A 26735-nucleotide genomic window follows, 5' to 3' on the forward strand; every position below is an offset into this window, starting at 1 on the left:
ATTATGGGGAAAAGAATGGTGCAACCTCTCATCTCCCAAAGCTCTGTCAGTAGTTTTAGGTCACCGTAGGGTCCGTATACTCACCCTAGGAAGGTGAGGCACTCTGACAAGGGGCAGAACGAGGTGGGAAGAATAAAAAACTGTAAGGGAAGCTTTGGTTTTCCTTAAAAACTCAGTTGCGTTATGCAAACATGCTTTGTCACAATCCCAACTGCAGTTTGTCCACAGCTGATAGTTGCTTAGAGCAGGGGCGTGGTCTTTGCCAGCTGGAATTAGTTGACTCCTGAGGACTTTGAGGGGTATAAATATGATAGCCCAGAGGAAGAAGGCGTGCCTTGAAGGAGGCGGAAGAGGACTGCTTGCTACCTTTGCTGGTTTGCTGGTTACCTGGACTTTTGGATATCCTGATGACTGGTATTGCCCCCTAAAGACTCCTAAGACCCTACCCAGCAGGAAGAAGTGAAGAGGGCAATGCCTCCTTTCTCTTCCAACGTTCTTTTTCCCCTACCTGGGGCTGGGGGCTTAGACGTGAGGTCTAAACTTTAAGGAACTCTCAAATAAGGTAGCATTTGGAAAACTGGTGGCTACAGAACTGGCTCATTTTGAGACTCTAGAAAACCATTGGCTTATGAGTTGCAGTGTTCATCTTTATTCTTACAACATCAAAAATAACACCACTGCTATGTTAGTCCTCCTACTTGTTTTTAGCATTGAACTCGTGAGTCCCAAAGGAATTAAAAGGTACAGTAGGGTGAGCGTAACCTACAAGAAATATGGAGGTTTTTTTTTTTTTTTTTCACTTTCCATTTCCTGGAAAGGCTCTCTTTGTCTTTGAGTTTCAAGTATGTGCCTTTTTATCTCCTGGTGCCTGTTTTTATAACATTGAGGTAATCAGTGTTTTATGTACCTTTTTAAACAGAGCCCAAGTGATAATGACTCACACAGGTGGCAGGTTAGCTTCTGGTATGCTGAGCTCCCATTGGCTGGGCAGCTCAGGACGTAGAGAATTATGTCATGGATCGTCTTCGGAATAGGGCTACTCTGCCCTGGGCGTTCAAGTACTAGACATACCACAGGAGGCAGGTCAGGTCCTGACCCCTGCCCTCACAAAACCTGGTGAGGTATGGGGCTGGGATGGAGGTGGTAACCAAGATAGCGTATGGAGATGATACTGTTTCCTAGGTGGAAGCAAAGTACAGGAAGAAAATTTAATCAGAGTAGAGAGGGGTTTGGTAGTCAGGGCGGGTGAGAGTTAATATGGCAGTTAGCTGAGCTGCATCAGAGGGAAAGAATGAAGTGAAAAACTGAAGGAAGCAAGAGAGGAACGTGCAGAGAACCTGGAGGGATCAAGGAGAGGAAACAGCGAGTTCAAAGGTGCTGGGCCACGTTTACACCTGACTGGCTCATAGAATTGAAAGTGTGGTGTATCAGATAGCGAGGACATCTAAGAGAGGGCCATGGCAGGGGGGAAAGGAAACAGGAAACCAGTGGGTTTGGGCTTCTATGGGGTGGGGTAAGAATTCTTGGAGGGTGGTGAGCAAGGGGTGGCATGACACATTTACTCCAGCTTCATTGTAAACACACCACGGCAGGCAGGCGTGAAAACAGGAAAGGTCGGGTAGAGATGGTTCATGCAGAGGATTTGTTTCCTGACTCTGGACGAGGGAGATTTGATTTCAAGTGTTTGAAATGATGCTTCAGTAGGTTGATGGGGGGGGGGGGCTGGAGGGAGGGATGCAGGACATGGTGGGCATTCTGTCCTGAGGGGTGGGAGGAAGGGGCCTGTGGTTAACTGCATGGAAAAGATTTTGGAGTATGTTTACAGGAAACACCAGGACATCCATTTTGGATATGCTAAATGTGATCGCCCTACTAGATTAAGGGTAAAGGGTATTTGGGACACAGCAAGAGTTCAGAGACAGACTGGCTGGGGATCTAAGGGTGAGTCAGTCAAGGATGGCATTAAAAGCCTGTGCCAAGAAATGATTCCCGAGTAGTAAAATTGCCAGTGTAGAAGATGGTCAGTGCCTTTGAGGCACAAGATTTATGGTGCAAAACATAGTTAGGACTGGCTGGGGACTAGTGCAATGGACAAAGGAGGTAAGAACCAGGTCCTCCGTGGCCTTAGATACTGTGAAAAAACTTTGGGTTTCATCTAAGAGCAACAGGGAAAGGCTGACTCTGGAAGGGTCTTCAGCATGAAAGTGATATGCTCACAGTTGCCTTTAGAAAGACCACAGGGAAGAGATGAGAGGAGGCAGGAAACAAGGCCTCACGGCTACTCTTCTTGAATTCACATTGTAGAAAGTATCTCACAACCAAGAGGGACACACATCTGGGTTTAACCGAAAAATTTGTTCTCTTCACTCCTTCCGTAGCAGCATCTTGGGCTCCTCTTTTATGCTGGATCTGAAAAACATGGCTTCCCGATATAAAAAAGTCTGTCCTTCATGAAGAGGAGTGCCTCAGACCAGCAGCACAGATTTGAAGATCGAGAAAAGCAGCAGAGGACTATGGGAAAACTAGTGCTTAGCAGAGAGCTGTAAGGAACATCTGAATCGTCCAATATGACAAGCCTGGTGGCATCAACTTTAGACAACGTAGTAACAGCCTCTGGGATTTGATATTAGGATCACATAGGCTGGCCAACAGGGAGAGATCCATCAATGACTGCCTGAATTAAAGGCAAAGTGGTGTGCTGGACCAAGAGGCTCACAATATATTTATTTTTATTTATTTTAGCCCATTCAGGACATTCATCATAATGACAGGTCTAGAGTCTTATCAGGTTCCCTGGGGAGCAAATCTAAAGGGGCCAGTGACTCCTCGCACTGTGTCAAGAAATAAGTAATCGATCTTGAGTCCCCATTGAATTATCCCTCACCTCACCGTGTGTTTGATGTTTATAGCGCGAGACAGCCGTACTCTCTGTGTATTGGCGCTGTCTGGACAGCATGTGGATGTGCACCTTGAAAATAGATAGTCTTAGGGGATAGGCATCAGGGCCCCCATGTGGCCATAAAAGGAAGAAGGTATGTCAATTGTGTTGGCATTTAAACTTATTAACACTTCCCCCCCCCCCAAGAACTTCACGCCGTCTGGCCAAGATGGGTTTGCTTTAGGGCCCATATCTGCTGCTTGACAAGCTGTTCTACCAACTTTGCAACTGGCGAGGTATCTGGGAGGCAAGAATACCCTGACACATGATGATTTTGAGCCCAGTTCTGGGCAACATGTCCTATGAAACGGGTGCCCTGGTGACTTCTGGCTCTTTGTATAAATGCTAGAATGAGGCCAGTAGCTTTATCTGCATAAATTAAAGCTCATTTGTAGCCATTGCTGTGTGGAAAAGGGTCACAATGCAGCTGACTTTCATCATAAGCAAGCATGCCAAGTCATTCACAGGCATTAGAGAGTAAGCAGGGAGTTTCCCTAAAAAAGCAAGGGCAGGGTGACTCACACCTTTAACAAAGCATTTGGGAAGCAGAGGCAGGCACATCTCTCTGATTTTGAGGCCAACCTGATCTACATAGTGGGTGCTAAGGATACAGCGAGGCCCCATCTAAAGAAACAAAACCCAAACCACCAAATTCCCTCAGAGGACAATACACCAAACTAGTCCATGCTGGACTAGCCCATTGCTTCTAGCTCTGGGATGTAATCCAGGATGTGTTTGGTCACAAAAGGGTTGCTTACTCAGGAACTTGTGAGGGAGCTGTTAGGGTGAAGTGGCCATTGATTTTCTTGGGGAGGACTGTGCATATAACTTGATCCAGGTAGAGGGGACTTGGGTTGTCAAGTGATGCCTCCTTCTGCCTGACTCAGGGATGGACTGGCCACCTCCTCTTGCCTCTGAGAGGTTGAGGACTTGGAGGATAGCTAACCTAGAGACTCAGTAGGCAGTTTTACAGGTAACAGGGCCCAAGACAGGCTGCAGATCTATGTAGTCAATGAGGTGTTAGAAACTATATTGCATTGCTGTTAATATATATGCTGCTACTTTGAGTAGGAGTATGCAGTGCAGAAGGCCGAGGCTTATGAGCTAGGTTCCTAAGCATACCCTTAGAGGAAGGCCAGTTCGTGGTTAGTGGCAAAGCCATGGTTAGTGGTTTAGGATAGTGCTAAAAAACAAAACAACAACAACAAAAAACAAAACAAAACAAAACAGAAAACAAACTTTTTTTTTCTTCATTTTGCTGGAGAATCCACTTCATGCTATCGGTTGGTGACAGGTCACTGCACCAGCAGGGGAATGCCAAGAGCCTGCACCTTTGTGTTTCCCGATGCTTCTGGTTGGGATATATACAAGTTCCATGTAGCTCCATTCTTAGTAAATAGACTAGATTTAGGTCTAATGAAACAATGAGAGCTCTTACCCAACCAGACCAGGCCCAGGGATTTCATGTGGGTCTGAGTTCTGAGTTCCAAAACCTTGTTGGAGTTGGCAGCTCACCTTGTCATGTAAAGGTGAGTGCAGTCTCTTAGGAGTCCCACGTCAGTTAACATGACATCATAGACATAATGTCAGAAGGGAATGGGAGAGGAATGAGGTACGATTCAAGCCATCATGCTTTAACAGGTGACGGGACCCTATAGGTGTCCCGAGGTGTGCCTGGAATGCCCAATGCCATCCCTCCCAGGTAAACACAAGCTAGTTTTGCAAGTCTGTAGTTAATCTCCAAGTTGTAGTTGGATTTTTAAATTTTTATACAATCCACCCAGAACTATTGAGGGTACTGGGCATGGCATAAAATCTCAACCTCCTCCAATTCTTTCATTGTCTCTTCCGTCTCTACACGTCTGCCTGACAGCTTCCAGACCCTCCCTAGAAGCTGTAGAGCTACCAGGGTCCCGTTTCTCCCTCAGTATTGCCCTTACTACCTGGACTTTGAGTCCAACCCTTCTCCTTCTCCCGACCCTAGAGTTCTACAACATCTTTCTCAAGAAATGTCACCCCCAGAGAGTTTTTCAGGATGAGGTTGGTACCAAATATGAAGTGGGGGTTTTCTTAAGGGCAATAATGCTTGTTTTATCATGATGATTTTCCCCATGTTTTTGAGGAGCCAGTAAACAGAGATATACTGGTCTCTGGTTATCCCTATGGCCCTTATTTTGGAGTGACTTCTGTTCTATCTCCAGTCACAGAGGGTGAGGGGATTTGTCCTCATAGCCAGCAGTGAGTGCCAGAGGAAAGAGAAGGAATGAGAAGTTGTTCAGATTTCTTCCATGAAGCTACCGGATGTTATTAGGTTTCCCTGTCTCTAAGGTGGTGCTGGCATGAAACAAATAACTGACCATCTGTGTTCTTGATATCCTAACTGGCTCACTTCTTTTCTTTCTCATTTTTATTTGCTCATTTTTTTTTTCCTCATCAGACTTTGTGACAATATGCCCTCTATCCTGAGCACATTTCCCTTCTCCCAGGCCAGCAAATACCCCTGACTATATCTTATATGTTTAATTCAACAACTGGGCTAAAGAGGCAGAAAAAAGGGACATACCATTCTTTAAAAATAATTTCTTTTTTATTCTTTAACAATTTCATACATGTACATAATATATTTTGATCATTTTGTCTCCTATTACCCATACCTCTTGTTCCCCTCTCCCTTCTGGGATCTTTCTTCTTCCTAGTAAACCTCCCTCCTACTATCACGCACATTTTGTTTTAATAACCAGTAAGTTTCAGTAGGGTTGCTTGCCTTGTATGGGTATGGAGTTATTTACTAGATCATGGGTGACTTAACAGTGGCTACACCCCTGGAGAGGACACACCATCCACAAGGGAGTTTCATCTTAGTTTTACTTTTTATAATCCTAGTTGTAAAAATGAGCTATATTGGGTCCTTGAAACTCCTGACCATGAACGGCTTGCTGCATGTCTAGTTTCCAGGCAACACTGTGGGCTTCCTCAGTGCTGTTAGTGTATGGACTGCATTTCCTGGTCAGCCCTCTTGACTTGGCCATGCCTCTCCATGATAAAGCTAGTTCAGTCGATAAGGGGATCTGGTGGGGATTGTGTAGGCATCTTCTAAGGACCTTGTACAGCGGTTCTCAACTTCCCATTGCTGTAACCCTTTAATATAGTTCCTCATGTTGCATTGTCCTCCAACCACAAAATTATTTTGTTGCTCCTTCATAACTGTAATAGTGCTACTGTTATGAATTGTAATATAAATATCTGCTATGCAGGCTATCTAATATGCAACCCCGTGAAAGGGTCCTTCAATTTCCAAAAGGGTCATGACCCTTTGAGAACCACTGTGGGTTGAGAACCACTGCCCTGGTAACTGTAACATTACTAATTCTCTCACATGCATTTCGTATAAGAGAAATGTTACCCCCTATCATGTTGCAGAAGCTCACCAGGGAGGCAGACAGACTCTCACGGGCGAGTTTGAAAGTTTCCAAAGTATCTAACAGTTCTGCAGCGGCAGTGCCAGTTTCAACCTCTATCCCGGTTTCCTGAGTGAGACAGACAGCTCCTGCATAGGAATGTAATGAACCTTTGCTCCTAGGCAGTAGTGTCTCTCTCCCCCCGGCAGCGTCAATGGCAGCTTGCCCCTCACTCTTCCAGGGACTCAAACTCTTTGCATGCCACCGATTATGAGATGACTGGTTTTGTCCATTTCCCCTTCTAGTTCTTTTCTGCAGTCACACAACATGATAGACTAAGGCTCCCCAGGCAGATTAGAAAGAGTGAGAAACAGAGACGGATGCAAATCTCTTACAAATCACAGCTCTCCAATTTCTTTGCTCCTCCCTTCAGCAACCACTGCGTACTGATGTGCACCTGCCCTGCCCACAGTGATGGCCGCCCTGTGCGGTGGCATAACGCCATCCTTACTTTCCATGTTAGCTAGCCAGTGCTAAGCAAGACGGTTGCTCCTAACCCCAGTGCCCATAGCTGTGTGGCACGCAACAAAGCATTTAACATATAACACGCTCCTCCAAACACAGGGAAAGGTGGCAAGCCCGGAATTTCCCAGGAGTCTTTCTTTCCCACACTCATTTGCTTGGTTTGCTGGATGGCTTCCCACATGTTCTATAGCAATCTGGTTACAGCATGTTAACATCTCCCCCAAATGAACTGCTTAGTTATAAACCTTAAAGTGCATGAATAAGAAGCATTTGGGGGAAAACTAGGAAGTCAAAAGAGCAAATTATCCCATGTTCATGGATAGGCAGACTCAAAACTATGAAATGTTAAAATGCTGACACAGTACAAATATTGTTAGGACAGCAGTTCTTTCTTGGGCCCTTGTAAATGGTCCTTTTGCTCACTGTCTTGAGGTCATCCTAAACTGAGAACACCATCCCTCTCCTGATGTTTCCTTGGGGCCTTTGTCCTTTCCCACTTCCACTGACCCCATGTAGGTTTCCGGTTCCCAGCACATGAGTGAGTGTCTTAATTTTTGGACAGGTGGTAGCTATGCGCAGAATCACAGTGGACTTGGAATTGTCAAAGGAGACAATCGAATCACCATTTAGATGGCCACCAACACAGCTACCCACACCAACACAGAAACCGTTCCTCTCCACTGAACTTCCTCAAGCCCAGCTGACTCCTCCTCTCATAACCTGACTTTACCTGCAGGTATTCAGCACTTGTTGCTCTCCATCATCCTTGCAAAACCCAGAATAGTGCTGCAGGGGACAGGACTGGAGAAGGGAAATTTCCTTTTTGAGTGCTCCTCCTGATTCCAGCTCCGGTGTTAGGGAGCCAAACTCCCAGGCCCATGCTATTTTTCGGAGGGTTGAGAGGTCTATTACAGGTCACTCCATCAAATCTGACTATCAAACAAAAACCAACTAATTCTCTTGGTATCGCTATTTTCTTTTCCTACAGTGTTTAGACATGCTTACGCTAAAGCTTACTCATTGCTTATCTGAAATTCATGTTTATTTAGGTTTCTATGTTTTAATCATAGTGGTAAAAAATATATATATATATCCGAGAACAATTTAAAGGGGTGTTATTATCCTGGCTCAAAGTTTTAAAAAAGTCAGCTCATGGTTGGTTGTCCAGGTTGGGCAGGGCTTCGTGGTGGTGGCAAGGCATGGTGGGGAAGCATCCTCAACTCCCATCAGAGAGAAGCAGAAAGAGGGAGCACAAGAAGGGCCACGAGAAGATATGCCTCCAGGTGACCTCCTCCCCAACTTAGTGCTACCTTCTACCTTTCACCACCTCCCAGTGACCTGCCAAGTAACAGAGTCATCAGTGGATTGACCCACTCATTAGGTCAGCACCCTCGGGATCTCCTGGAGGCTGGGAAGGCCACTACACAGATACAGCATGGGCTGATTCGGTCGTCTCCAAGGTCGCTCTCAATCCAATCAAGCAGACAGGGTTAAGCAACACACTAGGTGTTCTGTGTTCTTTAAAAAAAAAAAAAAAAAAAAAAATGAGAAGGGGTACTAAGGATTGAATACAGGGCCTTGTGATGCTAGGCCGGGACTCTGCAACTAAGCTGCATACTTAGGCCAGTGCTTTTTAAAATTGCTAGTAACTGTATGCATTTGTGGGGCGCAGTATGGTATTTCAATTTACATGTATAATATGCACTGTCAGTCTGCGACCTCTGATATTTATTATTTCTTTCTTGGGGGCATTCACATTTCTCTGTACTGTTTGGGGGTGCATTGCTTTCAGCCATGGCCATCATACTGTGCTATGGAAGTTTGGACTTCCTCCTTTCTATCCAGCCGCATGCCTGTGTGTTCTGCTAGCCATGGGGAGCCACCCTGACTTCCCAGCTTCCGGTAACCTATACCCCATTCCTTGTTTCTGTGAGCTCAGCTACTTTAGCTTCGACATATGAGTGAGGATGTACGATAGTAAATTGGGCATATCCTTTATTCTGGCTAATGACCTGCAGCCCTGATTACTGGGTAGGGGTGAGGGCTGGCGCCTCAAAGTGCTGTACACACAAGCCAATCCTTCTTCCTCAGGGAACATCTGGGTCCAGCAGCCGAGGAAATGAGGGACAGATGTCTTCATGCTCCGCATGTCACTCTCTGTTGTGTGTACCTGCAAAGCCATCTCTAGTTGTAAAGGCCCATCCTTCAGTCTCTCTTACCCTTCTTTTGTCCGTCTCTTTTTGGTCACTCCTTAATCTGAATGGGTTGAATGAACTTCCTGAAAAATTTTTTGAAAACTTCTTAAACCACCAAGAATTATTGGAATATGAAAGATATTCACAAAGGGAAACAGTCATTGGTATTTCCTCTTTGCTGTGGTCATCACAACTGTAACTGATTATTGATTGGATTTTCTGGTAACAGGTCAGGAAAAGCAAAAGCATAACTTTGAGGTTTATTTTCCCTACTACATTTCCAGAAGTGTACCCAATTCATTTACTCATGTATTTGGTACTTTTTTTTTTTTTTAATGGTGAAACTGTTAATGTGTCACTGTGTCAAGTGTTGAAAAACAGGACATGGCCTTTGCCCTACAGATTATTCAACGCATGCCTGTAAGGTGCAAAGCCATAGGAGTTTATCCCTCTGTTAATGATCAATGAGAAACCAGGCCAAAGACACCTCTCTGTCTGTTTTCTTCTTCTCTCTCTCCTTCTCTCTCAAGTGAATGAAACCACCTTTCCTTTCCTTAAAGGAGACACCTCTACTGCCAACATGTAAGAAGGAGTTCAGCCATGTCTTATCTACCTGGAGGGCATTTAGTTTGTGCCTTCAAAGTCAGCATTTTACTAGATTCTCATCAGTCTCCTTGTGGGCATTCCCATATCCTCTCTGGTCTAATGTACTGGCTTCTTGTTCTTTTTGATTAATTCCTTTCTGGGGACCCTAATTCCAGTAACTAGGCTTTTTCATTCCTTGCCTGGGATCTTAATTTTTTTCCTATTTTTTAAGAATTATAATTCTGTTTCATTGTCACTATTCTTGTTAAGCTTAAGTCTTGTTCTTAAGCTTCAGCCTCTGAAGCAAGGGAAACTTAACTTTTTTTTTTTCTTCTGAGCCTTCCTTGTGCTGAATACTTGCCTTAGATGGGTTGTCTTGGTGGCGGTGGGGTGTTTCAGAACATATTTCATCCTTTAGAAAAGTCTAGCATAAAAGCTATCAGTATAGGACACGTTTGTGGGCATTTGAAAGGATTCTCTAGTAAGCTTTGTACTTCTGTATTTTATAATTCACAGATGTATTGAGCCAGCTGTTCAGTTCCTTCCAGTTGAGGGACTGTTTATAAAAATCCCATCATTTTGCTCTTGATTTTTTTTCAATGACATAAAATAAGTCAAGTTACTTTGAAACAAAGACCGTTGCTTGGGTGCTTTGGTAAAAACAAACAAACAAACAAAAAAGTTATAAAACCTACTAATTGTCAATTCTTGTTCAAAACTCAGGGAAAAGCAACTGTTTCCGAGCATGGAAAGTTGCAGGGATGTTAACCATGGAATGAGGAGGTGACAAAGAATGGGAGGGAGTGGTACGTTCAGAAAGTCATTTACTTGCCCAGAGCAATGACACCTCCACCCTTCAAAGTTAAGATTTCCTTAGACAATGGATGGGAGTCATTGTGCAAATGGAGCTGAGAGTCATAGCACGTCATTTCCTGTGGTACTCAGTGACTTCTCTGTCCATCTATCCATCATGAGATTTCCTAACAACCCAGAGCCGGGATTGGTACAGGATTTGGAACTGTACTACAGTAATATCTTAAGCCCATATCAGATAACCCAACTAACAAACTCAGAGGTTCCCAGTCTCAGGGAGGACTCAGGGGCTATCTCTTACATTCTCTGTCTACATCTTACCTGCTGCATTCTGGTCTTGCTCTGTCTGTGTTGCCCCATTCTCCTTGTTCTTTCCAGAGGGTGCAAAGACATTTCATTTCTGACCAAAAGGGTTCTCTCAGGGTTAGGGAGCTGCTAAAGGATGCTTTGCTTCTTTCTGTTCTGGGCCTGACTTGATTACTTCTTTTTTTTTTGGATGTATGGCATTTTTGCTATAAAAGAAGAGATAAAAGGGGAGCAGAGCGAGGCAAAGGGCTTGCCGAACATGCATGAAAACCTGAGTTTGGATTCTGAGCATCCATGTCAAAAGCCAGTGTGGGCCTGAAATCCCAGCACTGGGGAGGCAGAGACCGGACAGTCTCTAGGACTCACTGATAAGCTGGTTTAACCGAACTTCAGATCTCCAAACTCAGTGAAGGAAGCTGCTTCAAAAAAAATAAGGTGGAAAGTGTCTGAGGATGACACCTCTGACCTCACGCTCACAAATGTGTCAGAGCGAGGGAGGAGAGATAAGCCATCAAATCAAAGAACTGAAATTACACAGAATTCTGGCATGCTGCCTTTTCCTCTAGAAATAACAGTGACCAGAATGGAAATACTTTGAAATGCTTGTCCTAACTGGAGGTGAGCAAAGACCCCCAAAAAGATAGCTTCCCCCACCCCCAACTGCTGGGACTCAGAGTGTACTAAGCTCCACTTGGTTCTACATGCAAGGGCAGTGTCAGAGCAAGGAGTGAGAGTCTGAGAAGTTGATCCTGTTACGCACTGTGTATGTTGACAGAGCATCTAGCTCACACCTACCTCAGGGAAGGAGGGACCAAGTGCGATGCAGAGAAACCAACTCGGCTTTGCTGAGTGAAGCTGCTAGATGAAGCTTAAGACAAATACAAACAGAAGAGTCAGAATGCACAGCACAGCCCACATTCTGGAAAGTGCCCCCACCCTGCCCTTCCTGTACTCTTGCAGGGATCAACTGCTGAGAATAAATTAGGTAAGTTTGTTCCGGCTTCTTATTCACATTTATCTCTAGATTAGAATATTTTCTTGTCATTTGAGGAAAGATTTTTATTCAACAAGTGATGTACTATGTTTTGGGGTTGTGTCCTTTGGAAAAACTAAAAGCATAGAGTAATAAGATTAATTATTATAGACTTCATCTAAGCTTCCTGTGTCTTGGTTACTGTTCTACTGTTGTGAGGAGACACCATGATTGAGGCAACTTATAAAAGGAAGCGTTTAATTGGAGCCTTGCTGGCAGCTTGAGAGAGTCTATGGTCATCATGACCGGGAGTGGATAGGCATGGGGCTGGGACAGTAGCTGAGAGCTTTTACATCCTGATTCGAAGGCAACAGACATGCAGCATGTCTGGCTTTCAGGCTATGCACAGCTTCCTGTAAGAAAAGGAGAAGCTGGACAGCAGAGGCTGAGTCCCAGCCTGTCTGTGCTGAATGCTGGGGAGGCCCGAGACCCTTCAGGCTGCAGCACAGCGCTTGAGTGATTTCCTGCCCCTACAGGACAATGGGCTTCACATCCTGATGTTGGTGAACCAAGAACCACCCCCATTTCAGAACCAGGTGCTCCCCAACCCACCTTCAGTTGACTCAGCACCAGAGGCCATGGCAGCAGCTGCAAATGTGATACATTTCCACTGTCAGCATGGGTCACATATTCTCCCTCTGTGTATGCACCATAACCTTTCTAAAGCCCTCGCTCTCCCATCTTGCATCCTTTCCACCCCCACTCTTGGGCAGCCAGATGTCAAGGGCCAGGGAACTAAGAAAGTGGCAAATGATTGGGCTGAAGCCATCAGCTAAACCTCTTACAGGGGCTTTTAAGGCTCACAGTGGAGTCCGGAACACAGAGTGTGAAAAGCTTCAGTATCTGGGAGAGGCTACAGCTGAGGAGTCTGGTCTGCAGCCAGTAATATTTCTTATTTGACAGCCGTAAGGATTTAAATTTAGAGGTATCTTCATTCTATATAAATACATACTTTCATAAAATAGTTAATGGCCACTTGCATGATTTAAATCAATCAGTTGCCACTGAGTTTGAAGTTTATTATTAGTCTAGAAAGGGTGCATTGCATTTGCTTCTGCTTGACCTGGTTTGTGTGATTCATATTTTTTTGAATATAGAGGCTACAATGTCAGTCATAGAGACCCATGTGAGTAAAGATCAGACAAGACTAGGACTCACATTCATCCTGACATTTCATGCCCTAGAGAAACAGAAAAGCAGCAGCCTAACTTTTTCCCCAAGTAAAAGCTAATAACTGGGGGAGAGTGGCAGGTCTACTGGGAGAGGCTTGGCCACAAAGGCGGGTGCAATGCTTGGCAGTGAAGTTGACTCCTTAAGGCAGAAGATGGGGAAGAAGCAGAGTATGCTGTGCTCTCAATAATGGGAGGCAAGGACCGGGGCACGTGTTACAATAGCGAGGAGCTCAGGGGTGGGAGTCTCCAGGGAGCAGGAGGTATGGGATGGAGGTGCTGTTCAAACCAGCAGGCTGACTCTGGAAGGAGAAAGTATTTGGTGGTCTCTTAATAAAGATGGTACGTGATGCCTGAAATGAGCAGAGGCAGAGGGGCGTAGGCCCCTTCTTCAAGGAGCTACAAATGAGTCAACAAGACATGATTAGTCAGGCAAGACCACAGATCCTGCAAAGAGGCCAGGAGAATACTACTCACCCATCTCTACAGCGCACAAGCTGCTGTCATTTGATTGAGCAATTCCTTTCCATTGGAGGAACTCAGTCTTTTTACGATTAATAAGAAAATGGGCTAATTTGGACTCAGAACCACTCTCTAGTCAACCAGGGAAATTTTACAATCAGTGAAGCTCCAACTCACAGTTTTGGATTGAACTTGCCGCCATTTCCCGGGAATGAGGTTGAAACCATTCGATACCTTTGAGCAAGGTGAACCTTAGGATAGCATGTTCACCTGGGAAGAAAGAAGGAAGCATATTAAAACTCTATGGCATCATCTGAAAACAAAACAAAACAAAAAACAAAACAAAACAAAACGAATCAAAAATCTCAAGTAAGAAAGAACACTCTTGTTTAACATCTGCAAGTTATAGAATATCAGTGATGGAACATTATTGAGCGCCAAGCCTTTGTATCTGTCTGGGGCTGAAAAAGGGAAGCAGAGCCCAGGACGCCTCGGCTCAGGTGGCTCTCCAGGCTTGGGATCCTGACCTCAGAATTCAGAACCTTCTGCTGCCCTCTTCATAATGTTGCTACCAAATGAGACTAGAATTTGTTTCTCTGGAGTCTGGCTCTAAGAAATACAAGGAAGGTGGAGAATTCTTCGCTACCAACAAGGCACGTGGTCTCAGAGCCACTCCTTTGCAAGGGAATTCTTTGCTGATCCTACCTAACCACTTCTTTCTTTTCATTCACATCATTTCCTACCTCAGTCTCCACTCTTGTCTCTCATAGTTAAGATTTTGTTGGCTTTATTATAAGCATCTAGGAAGCATGTTCCTGGGTATTTCTGTGAAGATGTTTTCGGAGATGTTTAGTCCATGAGGAAAGACCTATGGGCTAGGATCCTGGACTGTATAAAGAAGAGGAAGTGAGCTGAGAGCTAGCTTCCTGAGGAGGATGCAGTATGACCAGCTTCCTCCTCTTTCTGCTGATGTTCCCCTCCATGCAGGGTTGTAGCTCCTTGAAATGCAAGTGAAAACAAACCCTTCTTTTGGGTTGATTGTTGCCAGGTATTTGATCACAGATGCCTTAGTTGCTTTTTCTTTTGCTGTGATAAAATACCCAGACAAAATCAACTCAAGGGAGAAAGGGCTTATCCATCAAGAGTAGAAGCCTATTCTTAGCAAGGCAGTTAAGGTGGCAGAAACCTGAAGCGGCTGATCAGGACACATCTACAATTAGGAAACAGAGGGCAATGAGTGTGTTTGTGTGTGTGTGTGTTACTTTTCAATCGCTGTGATAAAACACCATGACCAAGGCAAGTTATAAAACAGTTTAATTGGGTCTTTGGCTTCAGAGTGTTAGAGTCTAACCTAGCAGGGTGAAGGAACAGCTGCAAGTTCTCACCGTGATCCGCTACACCCTAGTGACAGGCCTCCTTCAACAAGGCCACAACTCCTAATTCTTCCCCAAAAAACAATCCCATCAATTGGGGACCAAGCACTCAAAAAGATGAGCTTATGGGGGCCAGTCTCATTCAAACCCTCACACACTCACACCCACACATAAATGTTTTGTGACTATATATATTCTATAAATAAGGATTATTAAAACTATATCTCATTAGCATAATCATAGCACCCAGATATAACCCTACCAATACTTTTATGTTAATTTCTGCATTTCTCCTACATTTTCATAAAGTATATGTGTATATGTGTATATGTGTATGCATGAAAACAGGTACATTTATCACTGTGTATCTAGTTTTTAGCTGTTTCCTCACACAACTATAAAATAGATACTTCTTGAATGGAAGGGTTTCCATGGTGATGGCTGGATGGGAGTCTCTTGAGCAGCAGCCAAAGAGGTTACTACTGCCAGGTTTTCAGCTTGTGGGCCAGGACAGGTGTGTCCAGCCCCTACTAGGATTGTTTCGGATAACACTCCTTGTCACTAACATCATACACTTCAGCACTAGTATTCCTACTTCTCAGATGGTCAACTCGAGGCGATGACCACTACACCGCCACTTCCCTCGTGCCCTTTAGGTCTTAGAGTTAGCTCTCCAGACCCATGTTCTCTCTTCGTGTGTCTCTGGCTGGAGAACTGGGGCTGTGGGCCTAGGGTGGACTTACCTCCACCCCACGGTGGGTACTTGTATGTAGTCTTGGAAGGAATTCTTCCATCTTTAAATTTTTTCCCAGTTGACTCTATGTAATAGCGTGTCGCCCTCCAATTACAAAACCTGTGGGAAGGAGGTTATCCAGTTACACAGAGAGGCTGGAACAAAGAACAGCTTGGGTGGGACCAGTCAGTCTGGACCTTGGGGATGTCCGAGGGAGAGAGAGAGAGAGAGAGAGAGAGAGAGAGAGAGAGAGAGAGAGAACTCTGTCCTGGGAATGCTGCCTATCCAAGGACATTCTCCTTGTCCAGGCTTGGCTTCAGTGTAGGACTGACCTGAACATGACAGATGAGACTTTCTTCTGGAACCACAGTCCATGGGGTCTGTGAAGAGGCACTATGCCCAAGCCTGGGGTATTCTTAGCTGTGCCCATTTGAATGTCAGGTTATATATAACCTCTGTCTAATCTCCTACTGATTCATACATGGTATTGATTTGGGTTTTTATGCTCCCCTTCCTGGGAGCCCTGCTCCCTTCCTTGATTCCTGCAGGCCTTGCCCTGCAAGATAACTGATTCCTCAGACTTGTGTACTTACTGTCACTGGAGAAATGTTGCTTCCCTGAATATCTCGAAACACTGCTTCCTCTTTGGTCTCTTCCTCTCAGGACTCCTTGGTTAGTAAGATTCGGTTTAGTTGTCTGCGCTTGAGCTCCCTTGGCTTGAGGTAGGCAGGGGTATGGCTCTTGCCTGCTCCCATCTCCCTGCTCACCAAAGGCCAGACTATTCTTTTGCAGTTGCTTTGCTCCAATATGCAAAGATGCATTGTTTATGGGGGTAAGAGACTGAAAGACTATAATCCTGGCTTAATCCCCTTCTAAGCCACTCTAGGCAAGTCCCTTAACAATTCTGAAGCTAGGTTTCCTCATGTGCAAAATAAGAGTAACAATACTTTGTCCCCGCCTTCTTCTCCTGATGCTGACAGTTCCTTTGTGATGAAACACAACACTTTGCGCAATGTAAATATTAACACGTATATAAGCAGGTGAAGTGTCAACTTCAGAGCCCCCACAAAGCAAGTCCAATCTTTCAAAGGATGTCGTGGGGGCAGGGAAGCTGAGCACTGAGGCAACCAAGGAAAAGCACATGTTATTGTAGAAGTTTCTGACCCTTTGGAAAGCCTCTGGATGTATTTATTTTTTCACTTGGAACTTTATAATTTTTTTTAATTTTAATTTTTATTAATTACAATTTATTCACTTTGTATCCCCCCTGTAGCTCCCTCCCTCCTCCCCTCCCAATACCACTCTCCCTCCCCCTTCTCCACCCATATCCCTCTTCCCTTTCTCTGCATCCTCTCCAGCATGTGTTGGAAATAACTTTTCTTAGGGATTGGACAACAAAAGTGAGTGACTGGTACACAACCTTTATAACTGTGTTTATTTATTAAATACTTTATTCTTATTTTAGGTGTAGGGGTGTTTTGATTGCATGTATGTCTGTGAACCATGTGTATGCAATATCCTTGAAGCCAGAAGAAGCCATTAGATCCTCTGGAACTCAGTTACAGAAAGTAGTAAGCAGCCATGCTGGGAACTGAACCCAAGGCCCCTGGAGGATCAGTCAGTGCTCTTAATCACTGAACAATCCCTACAGATTTCATCATTCATTTATTTTTAATATTTCTTTTAATTTTTGAGACAATAATATAATTACACCATTCCCCCCTTCCTCTCTCCAAACTCTCCCATGCATATACTTCTCCTTTATTCCAAATCCATGGCCTCTTTTTTATTATTATTAATTGTGGTTATAAGCATATATGTATATACTTCTATATTATTAAATATAACTTATTCATTCTGTATAATGTTACTGTGCGTATGTTTTCAGGGCTGATCATTTGGTACTGGATACCTGGATAATTGGTATTGATCTTTTCCCTGGGAAAGACTATTTCTCTTACTCTCAGTATTTCTTACAGGCCTGTAGTTCCTTGTGGGGGCTGCAGCCTCTGTCCACTTTAGCTTGTCTGTTGGTGTGGTCCTTGTTCAGTTCATGTTTGAGCAAGTCATGATGGTGAGACTTTATGGGTACAGATTCTGATTTCTACTAGGAGACACAATCTCACAGAAAAGTATACCTTTATTTTAATGAAGGGCACATTTAAGCATTTCTTTTTTCCCCCGAGACAAGGTTTATTTGTGTAACAGGCCTGGCTCTCCTAGAACTTGATTTTTAGACCACACTTGAACTCACAGAGATCTGCCTGCCTCTGTCTCCTGAGTGCTGGGATTAAAGGCATGCACCACCATCACCCAGCCAAAGGAAAAAAAAAAAAAGATTGATTTCAGGTCTTCTACAAGTGTTCTTAACTCCTGAGCCATCTTTCCAGCCCCAGGCCACGTTTTTGTTTTTGTTTTTTAAAACAAAAAGAGAAACCTAGTAGCCAGAGTCACAGTATGATATAAGCATTCCCATTAGGCTTCTGTAGAATTTTTTTTTTTCCAGCTATGGTGTCATTGAGGATGCACAGCACAAGGGAAACACAGAGAGAGCTCATAGAGAACTCCAGACTTGACAGTCAGCTGGTCAGCTGAGACATCTCAGGCCAGACTCCAAGCACAACTCCTGGTAGGACACAGGCACACGTTGTCTTTGCTCTGCAGGTATTTTGTTCATTTAAGTTTTGAATTTTGGCCCACATACATTCCCTGCTATGCTTTCTTTACTACTTTTTCTTTTCTTTTCCTTTTTTTCTTTCCTTTCTTTTTTTTTGTTTTTGTTTTCAAGACAGCGTTTCTTTGTGTAGTCTTGGCTATCCCAGAACTCACTTTGTAAACCAGGCTAGCCTTGAACTCACAGAGATCCACTTGCCTCTGCCTCCTCAGTGCTAGGATTAAAGGCGTGCCACCACTGCGCTGCTTCCTGACCATGTTTTCACTTTAATTTTGAGGTAATTGCTACATTTGTCAGTTGAATTTTGGGAGACAGATGACAGAAAACTGAGCATCTGACTTCTGTCCAAGTAACTGCGCCTCAGTGGTGATTGGACTGGATAGAATGGTAAATTGCTCTGGCATGTTCCTCCCATGAGGTTCTTTATAATAAATAGTTTCTGCCTTGATAAACGTAGTCCCTCAGGAACTTGGGTCTACTTCCTGCTTATTGGGGAAGCCTGAGCTTAAGCACATCTGATGCCCTTGAAACAGGAAAGCCCAAGAAGAGGAGAGGCTTCACTCTTCTCTCTTTCCTGTAACTCAGGCAGGATGATGGAGTTTCGTGGTTAGGGTAAGAGCAGCCATCTTAGTGCCTTACAAAACCAGGAATTATGAGACACAAACAGACTACTGTTTGACTTGGTCATCAGTGAGTAAGAGGATATAAGTACCTTTTCCAGAAGTACATGATGACAGGGAAGATGGACATGATAGCCCCATGGAAGATGATCCGGTCTAGGTGGCCTTCTGAGATGAGAGCAAAGATGTTGTCCTTCTGGGACTCAGAGATGTTCACCTACCCATAGGGTGGATGTGTCACTGTTAGAAGCTTCAGGAAATGAAAATGACTCCTCCTAGGGACTCCTAACATCCCCTGAAATGTGACCTCTCCAGAAGACAGAGTTTGCTGCAGTTTTGCTAGGCAAAGGTCACCTTGTTTACCCAGAACTTAGGAGGCACCTGGTAAGTCAATTTCAGGGTTTTTATCTGGGAAAGAGTCAAGATGGAGCTGGAGATCCCTTACCCTCAGCTTTGGGGGGACATCAGAAGCCAGGAAAAGCTTTAAGATAATGTTCAGTTTATTCCGCAAGAGGATAATGTCGTTCTCGCTGTACGTTCTGTTGACCTGCAGCATGTGAGCTGAACTCACCATGTTATTAAATCTACAAAAGAGGCGTACATCAGAAACCAACAAGAGAAGACAGATGCAGGGGCTGAAGAGAGGGCCTGCCTCAAACCTACTTCTAGCGAGAAAAGGACAGGGCCAGATTCTGAGCCAGACTGTGCTGTCATTCACTGAATCTCAAGTCTCCCAGTTCCCACCTCCACTCCTTCTTCATCCCATGGTCTCCTCATAGCCCCGAGGAAAGTCTCACTCAGGACTAATCCTAGAACTTCCCGGCTCTCCTGCTTTTTGCCCATCTGTGCAGGCTGGAGGTGCAGGTGGATTCCCCTCATGTGGAGCAACCTTAGGCAATGGCATAGAGAGAACCTCAGAGGTGATGGAGAGCCACTGGGGCATTCTCAGCAGGAGAGTAACAATTGATTTCATGCTTTTTATTGGTGTCTCTGGTTGCTCTACAACAGTGGTTCCCAAACTGCCTAATGCTGAGACCCTGAAATACAATCCCTCCTGTTGTAATGACCTCAAACCATAAACTTATTTTGTTGCTGCCCCATAACTGTAATTTTCTAATGTAATGTAATGTAATGTGAGGTAAACATCTAATCTATAGAATATCTGATACACAAATCCTGGGGGGTTGTCATGAACCACAGGTTAAGAACCACTGCTGTGCAGAGACTAGTTTGCAGAAATAGTTTCCAAGAAAGCAAAGAGGATGGGGGAGACAGTGGGAGAGGCAGCAGAGGCAGCTGTGTCCTGGCTGCTGTCTCTCTTCCCACTGCCCATGATTCCCCTTATCAACCTTGTGATCTTGTTAACCCCACTCATCTTTCAAAGTTCCGCTTGTCTCTTGGTTCCATGTTGGGGCCAGCTTGGACTGGAGACTGCTGGCAGGGCCTGATGAGGAGATTGGATTTTTTATCCCTCACCTAGCCATAGTCCTGCCAGACAAGGCTCATACATGGACTGGCACCAGGCCTTCGGGACTGGGAGGGCGTACTCCAGCATCTGGCGCTTGACATGTCTCCTGTATGTATGTGGTCAAACGTTCCAGAGACCAAGATGTGAACTGCTTTGTTAGCTATCCCAGAATGTATCCTGCTAAAGGGAAATGAGATATTCTGAGCTCCCTGTCATTCTGCTTTCTGATGATCTTTGCTGCTTTGTTTTCTTGCTTCCCCATTTTGGAGGAATAAAAAGAACTGTTCTATTAATAAAGCTGCTGACTCAGGTCAGCCTCTGCAGTTTCCCTGAGCCCATCTTTTGGGCTTTCCTTTCATTACATCATTATTTCTTTTTCATCCCGGTCCTACCCCTTGGGACCCTGTATGGAACCCCGACACCTCTAGGGCAGGTCAGCTCCAGGACCAAAGGCATCAGACTTGAGAACTCAGTTATTTCAATTGTAGTTCCTGTGCCAAATTTTACCCAGCACCTGTCATCCCAAGAGACTTTCTCACCTTTTATGTGTGTCTTGTTTTGCATTCTTAGTCTGGGGCTGATAGAGATACATGTCTATAAAGACAGAGGCTGTGCTCAATAAGGAGGAGGGGATCAGTGAACAAGTTTAGGACTGAGCTAAGTCCCTCCATGGAGAGCAACGGGGTCAAACGCCTCTGATGTGAGGATACTGGACACTCTGAGAATCACATTAGCTTGTGTCCCTGGCATGATGAGCACAGACTGGTAGGCTAGCTTTAGTTCACTCTTAGACTTCTCCCAGTGGAGATGTTTTCCAGGAGTTACTAAATTTTTTTTTCCAAATATTTTTCTCTGTTGTACTTTTTAACTCTAAGTTTTAACTCATTCATATGACAGAGCAGAATCTAAAATCTAAAAAGAAAAAATATTGTTTCTATGAAAATAAACTAGACCAGGGCATGCTGGCATACACCTGTAATTGCAATCTGGGCACAAAGAAGCAGGAGAATTCAGCCTAGACTACATAGTCATACTCCTCTCAGAGGGAGGAGAAAAGGAGAACTCTGAAGTATTGTAATAAAGACAAGTATTGTAGTTTGAAAACAAAACCAACCAACCAACCAACCAACTAGCTCACCAAACAAAAACCCTATTCAGTTAGGTACAGCAAAGAAATTTAAATCATTGAGAAAGTGAGTATGAAAGACAGGATTTGGCCAGGAACATAACCTATTTCTTCAGCTTTGGTCTTGCATGGGTTTGGCCCAGCATGACATCCCACCCCTACAAAATACATGCATAAACAAATAAAATCCAGAAACCGTAAGTTGCTTGGAGTGTTTCACATTTTTACACTTTTGGTGGTAAACCTAGCCTTTAAAGGCTGAACCAGCTCTCTAGCCCTTGCTCCACTTAAAAAAATAAAAATTGAAATTGGAGTTGGTTGACAGTATTTGGAGCATAATTTAGAGTTTATACAAGAAAAATGTATAAAACTCCAATTAGCAGGTTGACTTTACCTTTGAGGTTTGGCAGGTGAATGTGCATTAGCATATCTGACACACACACACACACACACACACACACACACACACACCTCTTCTGACGGTCTGGTTTTAAGTGAAGAACCATTGGTCTACGGGTATTACATGAGACAACATCTTACATATTTGTAAATGGAGGAAAAACTCCATTTGCTGGCAGTAAGTAAGTGCATTGCAGCCTTGGGATCTCCAGGATATTGAAGAGAGACCCTTGGGGTCCAAGGAAGGGTGGGAATGATAGGGTGACAGAGTCCAGGACAGTTTCAGGACTGCCTTCTTCGCTAGAGCTAAATCATTGTGCTTCTCACACATCAATCCCTATGGCTCTGATATGTCGAGTCAACTTTTGATAGGAGGTGTGCATGGGTGTGTGCGTGCATGTGTGTGTGTGTGCGTGTGTGTGTGTGTGTGTGTGTAGGTCAGAGAGCAAGGATTAGTGACTTCCTCAATCACCCTCTGCCTTACGTTTTGATGAAATCTCTCACGGAACCTGCAGCTCACCGTGGGCTAGGGTGCCTAGTCAGTAAATTTGGGCCTCTTGTCTTCTTGGTGCTAGGATTCCAGATGGGCACTGCTGGTGCCCGGCTTTCTCTTACCCCACCCAATAGGTACAGGGATGGATGTTTGGTCCTCATGCTTGAGAGGGAAGTTTTAAGTGTGAAAGGCACAAGAGGGAAGAAAGATGGGAACTTACTTCTCCATTTCAGAAAAGAAATATAGATCATTAACAACAAAGTTGACAATGATAACTCGGTGGCCAAATATCCGGCGTTTTACAAGGACTATCTCTCCGTTGTCTTGATCTGTGCTCCGGGGACCGGGGGATATGGGGGTGTGGCGTGAAGTTGAGCTAGGTGATGCAGCGTAATCTAGCAGAGAAACAACAAGAAATTACAGTCTGGCTTAATCCAATTTCCCTCAGGTCTGAAATCTCTCACGCTAAACTTGACCATCGTGGACTCATGTTTGGTACTTACTGAAAGCACCATGTCTCTTACTCAGGCTTACTCAGACTCAGTTCCTATGTCTAGCACAGCCTCTTATTCAGGACAGCCTCTTATTCAGACTTGAATGGCTGCTGAAGAAGGCACCTGCTCAGGTATGTGACAACACTCATATTAAAAGATAATTAAATAACCAATTAATCACAAGAGCAGTTGAGGGCTGAAGGATGTTTTCATGGCACTTGCCTAACAGAAACAATCACAACTGTGGCCATGCTAATCCATAAGGCTTCCTGCAGAGACAGTGGAAACTGCACTTGAAGACTCCACTTTTCAAATGGGAGTGTGGTTCTGGTCACTAGCCATTCAAGGTTTATCAGGGAGGAATCAAGGTTTATCATCTAGGAGGAAATTTGAAAAATAACAAACGTCAAAACTAAGGGAAGGAGAATGAAAATCTAAAGCAGATGTAAGGCCCCAGGGGGTCATGGAGACAGATGGTGGGGGTTAGGTGTCTATGGGAGAGTCGTTCACACCTTGCCTGGGCAGACTGACAGACAACAGCATGGTGGGAACTCCGAGCGCCTCAGGCCATGATGTCACATGATGTAATAGGCACTTTAAGGAGAGTTACGGGTAGGATTAGAGTTGTTAAAAAAAAAAAATACATCGTAATCTGGGTGGGTGAGAATATGAAGACTCAAACCCTGATTTATAGTCTCAGCAGATGTACAAATTAGTGCAACGGTTCTGGAGAACCAAATTTAATTGTAGCAACTTTAATGCATTTCTCCCGTAGAAGCATGGTATGTTTGAGTGAGTAACCAGGAAGTTCAGAGAGATGCCATCCGCCACTGCCAGTCTCTTCCACGCCATCTTGGGTGCAGTCCTCCTCTCATCTCCAGGCCAAGCATTCTGTCTGAATATTGCTAAGTGTAGCTCAAAGACACCCAAGTTGTCCCCTCACTTAGCTTCACGGCAGCTCAGTGAGGTGAGAGTGGCTATTCCCATTCTGTGGAATGAGGAAATGGAAGCCCATGGTCACCCATTCAAGCAAAAGCGGTAGGTCTGATCTAACATCTGTGGTTACAGTTTCTGTAGAAAACCTGTAGGTCAGAAGGGCAGAGCCTTGTCTGTATAATTACCATGGAAACCTTAGCATCTCTTGAAGTGAGCATTCTGAAACATTTTCAGCAATGGTCATGAATGAAGGAGTTGATGAAGCAGTTGAATAAATCTATACAGCAGACTCTTTATGCTAGTCAGAAGCTGGACAGAGGTATATGTGCATTGATAGAAAGTGAAGTTCAATCTACATTAAGGAAAATGGTAAGCTATAAATGGAAAGTATGGAGATTTTGTGTGTGTGCATGTGTAATCAGAATGTAGGCTTCAAAGCATTGTCAGTATTATCTCTAAAGATCTTCATTTGTGTCCTACATGTTTTTGTAGTTTTGCTGGCTCTTTATGCATAGCATGTATTGCTTATATAGCTGGGAAAAATTTAAAGATATTTTTAAAAACATCACAGTAAACAACATAAAAAAGAAACCATTTTGTAAAACTTGAGTCCTCTTCGATAAGACGGCCATGCTATAGTGGATGGCTTCACATTCATGAACATATGAGCAACACAAATTGGACTTGGTAGGTGGTAAAAACACAAAATACATGATGTTGGGAGGGGTACATAAGGGGGGAGTTTACCGGAGAGGAATTAACAAAAGGCTAATGATCAAAATATAACGTACATGCCAGGTAGTGGCGCACGCCTTTAATCCCAGGACTCGGAAAGGCAGAGGCAGGTGGATCTCTGTCAGCTTGAGGCCAGCCTAGTCTACAAAGTGAGACCAGGACAGTCAAGGCTACACAGAGAAACCCTGTATCAAAAACCCTGGGCAGGCCTGGTCACCTGCAGCTCTTGTTTACTGTGGCTGGTGCAGGCCCGGCTCAAAGCAAGTAGCTGACGTGGGCTGACCATCATGGCGGGGAAGCGACTCACTCTCTTTGGTGTTGTACATTTCCATGTGGAGGAAATCTAGAAACTGTTGGCGTTTCCTGTAACTGGCCATGAATCTGCGGTAACTGCAAAAGCTCTTGACAAAGCTGATCATTTTTGTCCACCCTGTCCTCTGGGGAAGCAAGAGGATGTCCATTAGCATGGTTGCTATCCACCAAGAACTGATTGTGTGCCACAAACCTGCTATTTGTTATGTTTAAAATCGTCACTTCTACAAAGGAATACTTTTGTGCTCCTATCTCAAGGGTGAGGAAACTCAAGTCAGTCTGCCTAAGATTAAGTAGTTGATGAGTAGAAGAATCTAGCTCCGGTCATCACAGAACCTTTGCTTAAACTCCTTCTACCATGCTGCCTTCCAGCAGTGAGGGTCTGCACTCAGGGCAGGAAGGAACGGAGGACAAGTTGCTGCTCACAAGAAGGAAATAATGGCTCAGCAGATCTTAAAATGTTAAAAGAAATAGAGAAAGGACTGAACCCATTTTTAGCCTTTAAGAAAAAATTTACAAGCCAGGTGCGTGGTGCATGCCTTTGATCCCAGCACTCAGGGAAGCAGAGGCAGGCAGACTGCTCTGAGTTTGAGGCCAAGCCCAGACTACAAAGAAAGTCTAGGACAGCTATGGCTACACAGAGAAACGCTGTCTTGAAAAACAAAGAAAAAAAAAAAGAAGAAGAAGAAGAAGAAGAAAAATTTACTGGTACCCACTCCCACACTCCTGCCCCTTCCCACATACAAGCAAATGCATTCTGTTTCTGCATTCCTTTAGTAGGTGCTGGGAGGCTGTTTTCTGGATCATTTGCCTCCAGAACACATTGAAAGCATCTTTTTAATGAAAGTGTTCACTTCTTTACTCCAGTCCGCTGAGAGGGAGGGTCAGTGCAAATGTGCTTTTAGGGGGTCAGTTGTGAAGTGCTAAAATGTACTGGATTTGGGGGGGGCTGGAAACTTTTAGGGTACAGCCTCGCTTCTCCAAGGATGTGTAATTTGGGTCAATTTTACTTGATCTGTGCCTTTACATAAGATGAAAACAACAGCCTTCGGGGTCATTGGTGAGTGCCGGGAGCCAAAGCCGTCTACTGAAGCCAAAGTCAAAGCTATCTAGTGGAGCCAAAGCTGTCTACTGGAGCCTAAGTCAATTAGTGAGTCAAAGCTATCTAGTGGAGACAAAAGGTGTTTACTAGGCCAAAGCCAAATAGTGAGCAAAGGTCATTTAGTGGAGACCTAAAGCTATTTAGTGAAAGTTATCTAGGATCCTAACTCGTGGGTGAGACTGTGAGGACATCCTTTGTTAGAGCATCCGTGAGAAAACATCCCTATGGTATCTTGCAGGCACCCTATTTAACACATGAAAGCACTCTTCCTGTCTCCTGCAGCAGCTAATTACCTTCCCCCTTTTCCTGCCTTCTCCCTACATAAATTGGGTAAAAATTTCTAATAAATGAAGCCTTGATCAGACAAACAGACTTGGCTTTCTTCCTTGCACTTCTTGTTCCCCTCCCCAATTCCTTCCACTCTCCTCCCTTAGGAACCCTGTTGAAGCCCTGCTGGTCCAGGGCAGGTGAGCCTTAGAATGTGTGTGTGATGTAGTGTGTGGCAGGCAGTAAGTACATTCTGGTCCCCTTTCAGCTGACCTGGAAAAGCTGAAATTACAACAAAGCTATCTGGTTTACCACACACATTCTTTCAAATATCCAATTGTCCACTGTGCCGTGCCAGATTTGGCTTATAAGCAGAGAGAATAGAAAGGGGGAAAGCCAGCACATTTTCATGTTTACAGTATTGGGCTTAAATCTTATTTTCAGATACATCTCAACCTAATCTTGGGAATCTGATAGAATTGGTCTCAACCTTTTCTGTCTAACCAACTCACACAGAATGTGATGTTCCTTAAAGGACCATGTATGCTTTTTCAAACCACATGAAAAGACTTCTCTGAG

The 26735-nt window shown here is 44.3% G+C and overlaps 1 protein-coding gene across 1 annotated transcript in view; it reads right to left on the reverse strand.

The window, feature by feature from the left end:
* Positions 1 to 13581: 13581 nt before the first annotated feature.
* The window catches only part of Rgsl1 (regulator of G protein signaling like 1), a 54890-nt gene continuing 41736 nt past the window's right edge, over positions 13582 to 26735 (reverse strand). The window contains exons 15-20 of the mRNA XM_060365088.1: positions 24783 to 24912; positions 22531 to 22705; positions 19270 to 19408; positions 18917 to 19041; positions 15541 to 15650; positions 13582 to 13694 (exon numbers count right to left, since the gene is read on the reverse strand). Of these exons, the coding sequence (XP_060221071.1) occupies positions 13582 to 13694; positions 15541 to 15650; positions 18917 to 19041; positions 19270 to 19408; positions 22531 to 22705; positions 24783 to 24912 (792 nt within the window). The remainder of the gene's footprint in view (positions 13695 to 15540; positions 15651 to 18916; positions 19042 to 19269; positions 19409 to 22530; positions 22706 to 24782; positions 24913 to 26735) is intronic.

This window comes from Meriones unguiculatus, chromosome 11, assembly GCF_030254825.1.
Source record: "Meriones unguiculatus strain TT.TT164.6M chromosome 11, Bangor_MerUng_6.1, whole genome shotgun sequence".
Classification (NCBI taxonomy): Eukaryota; Metazoa; Chordata; class Mammalia; order Rodentia; family Muridae; genus Meriones; species Meriones unguiculatus.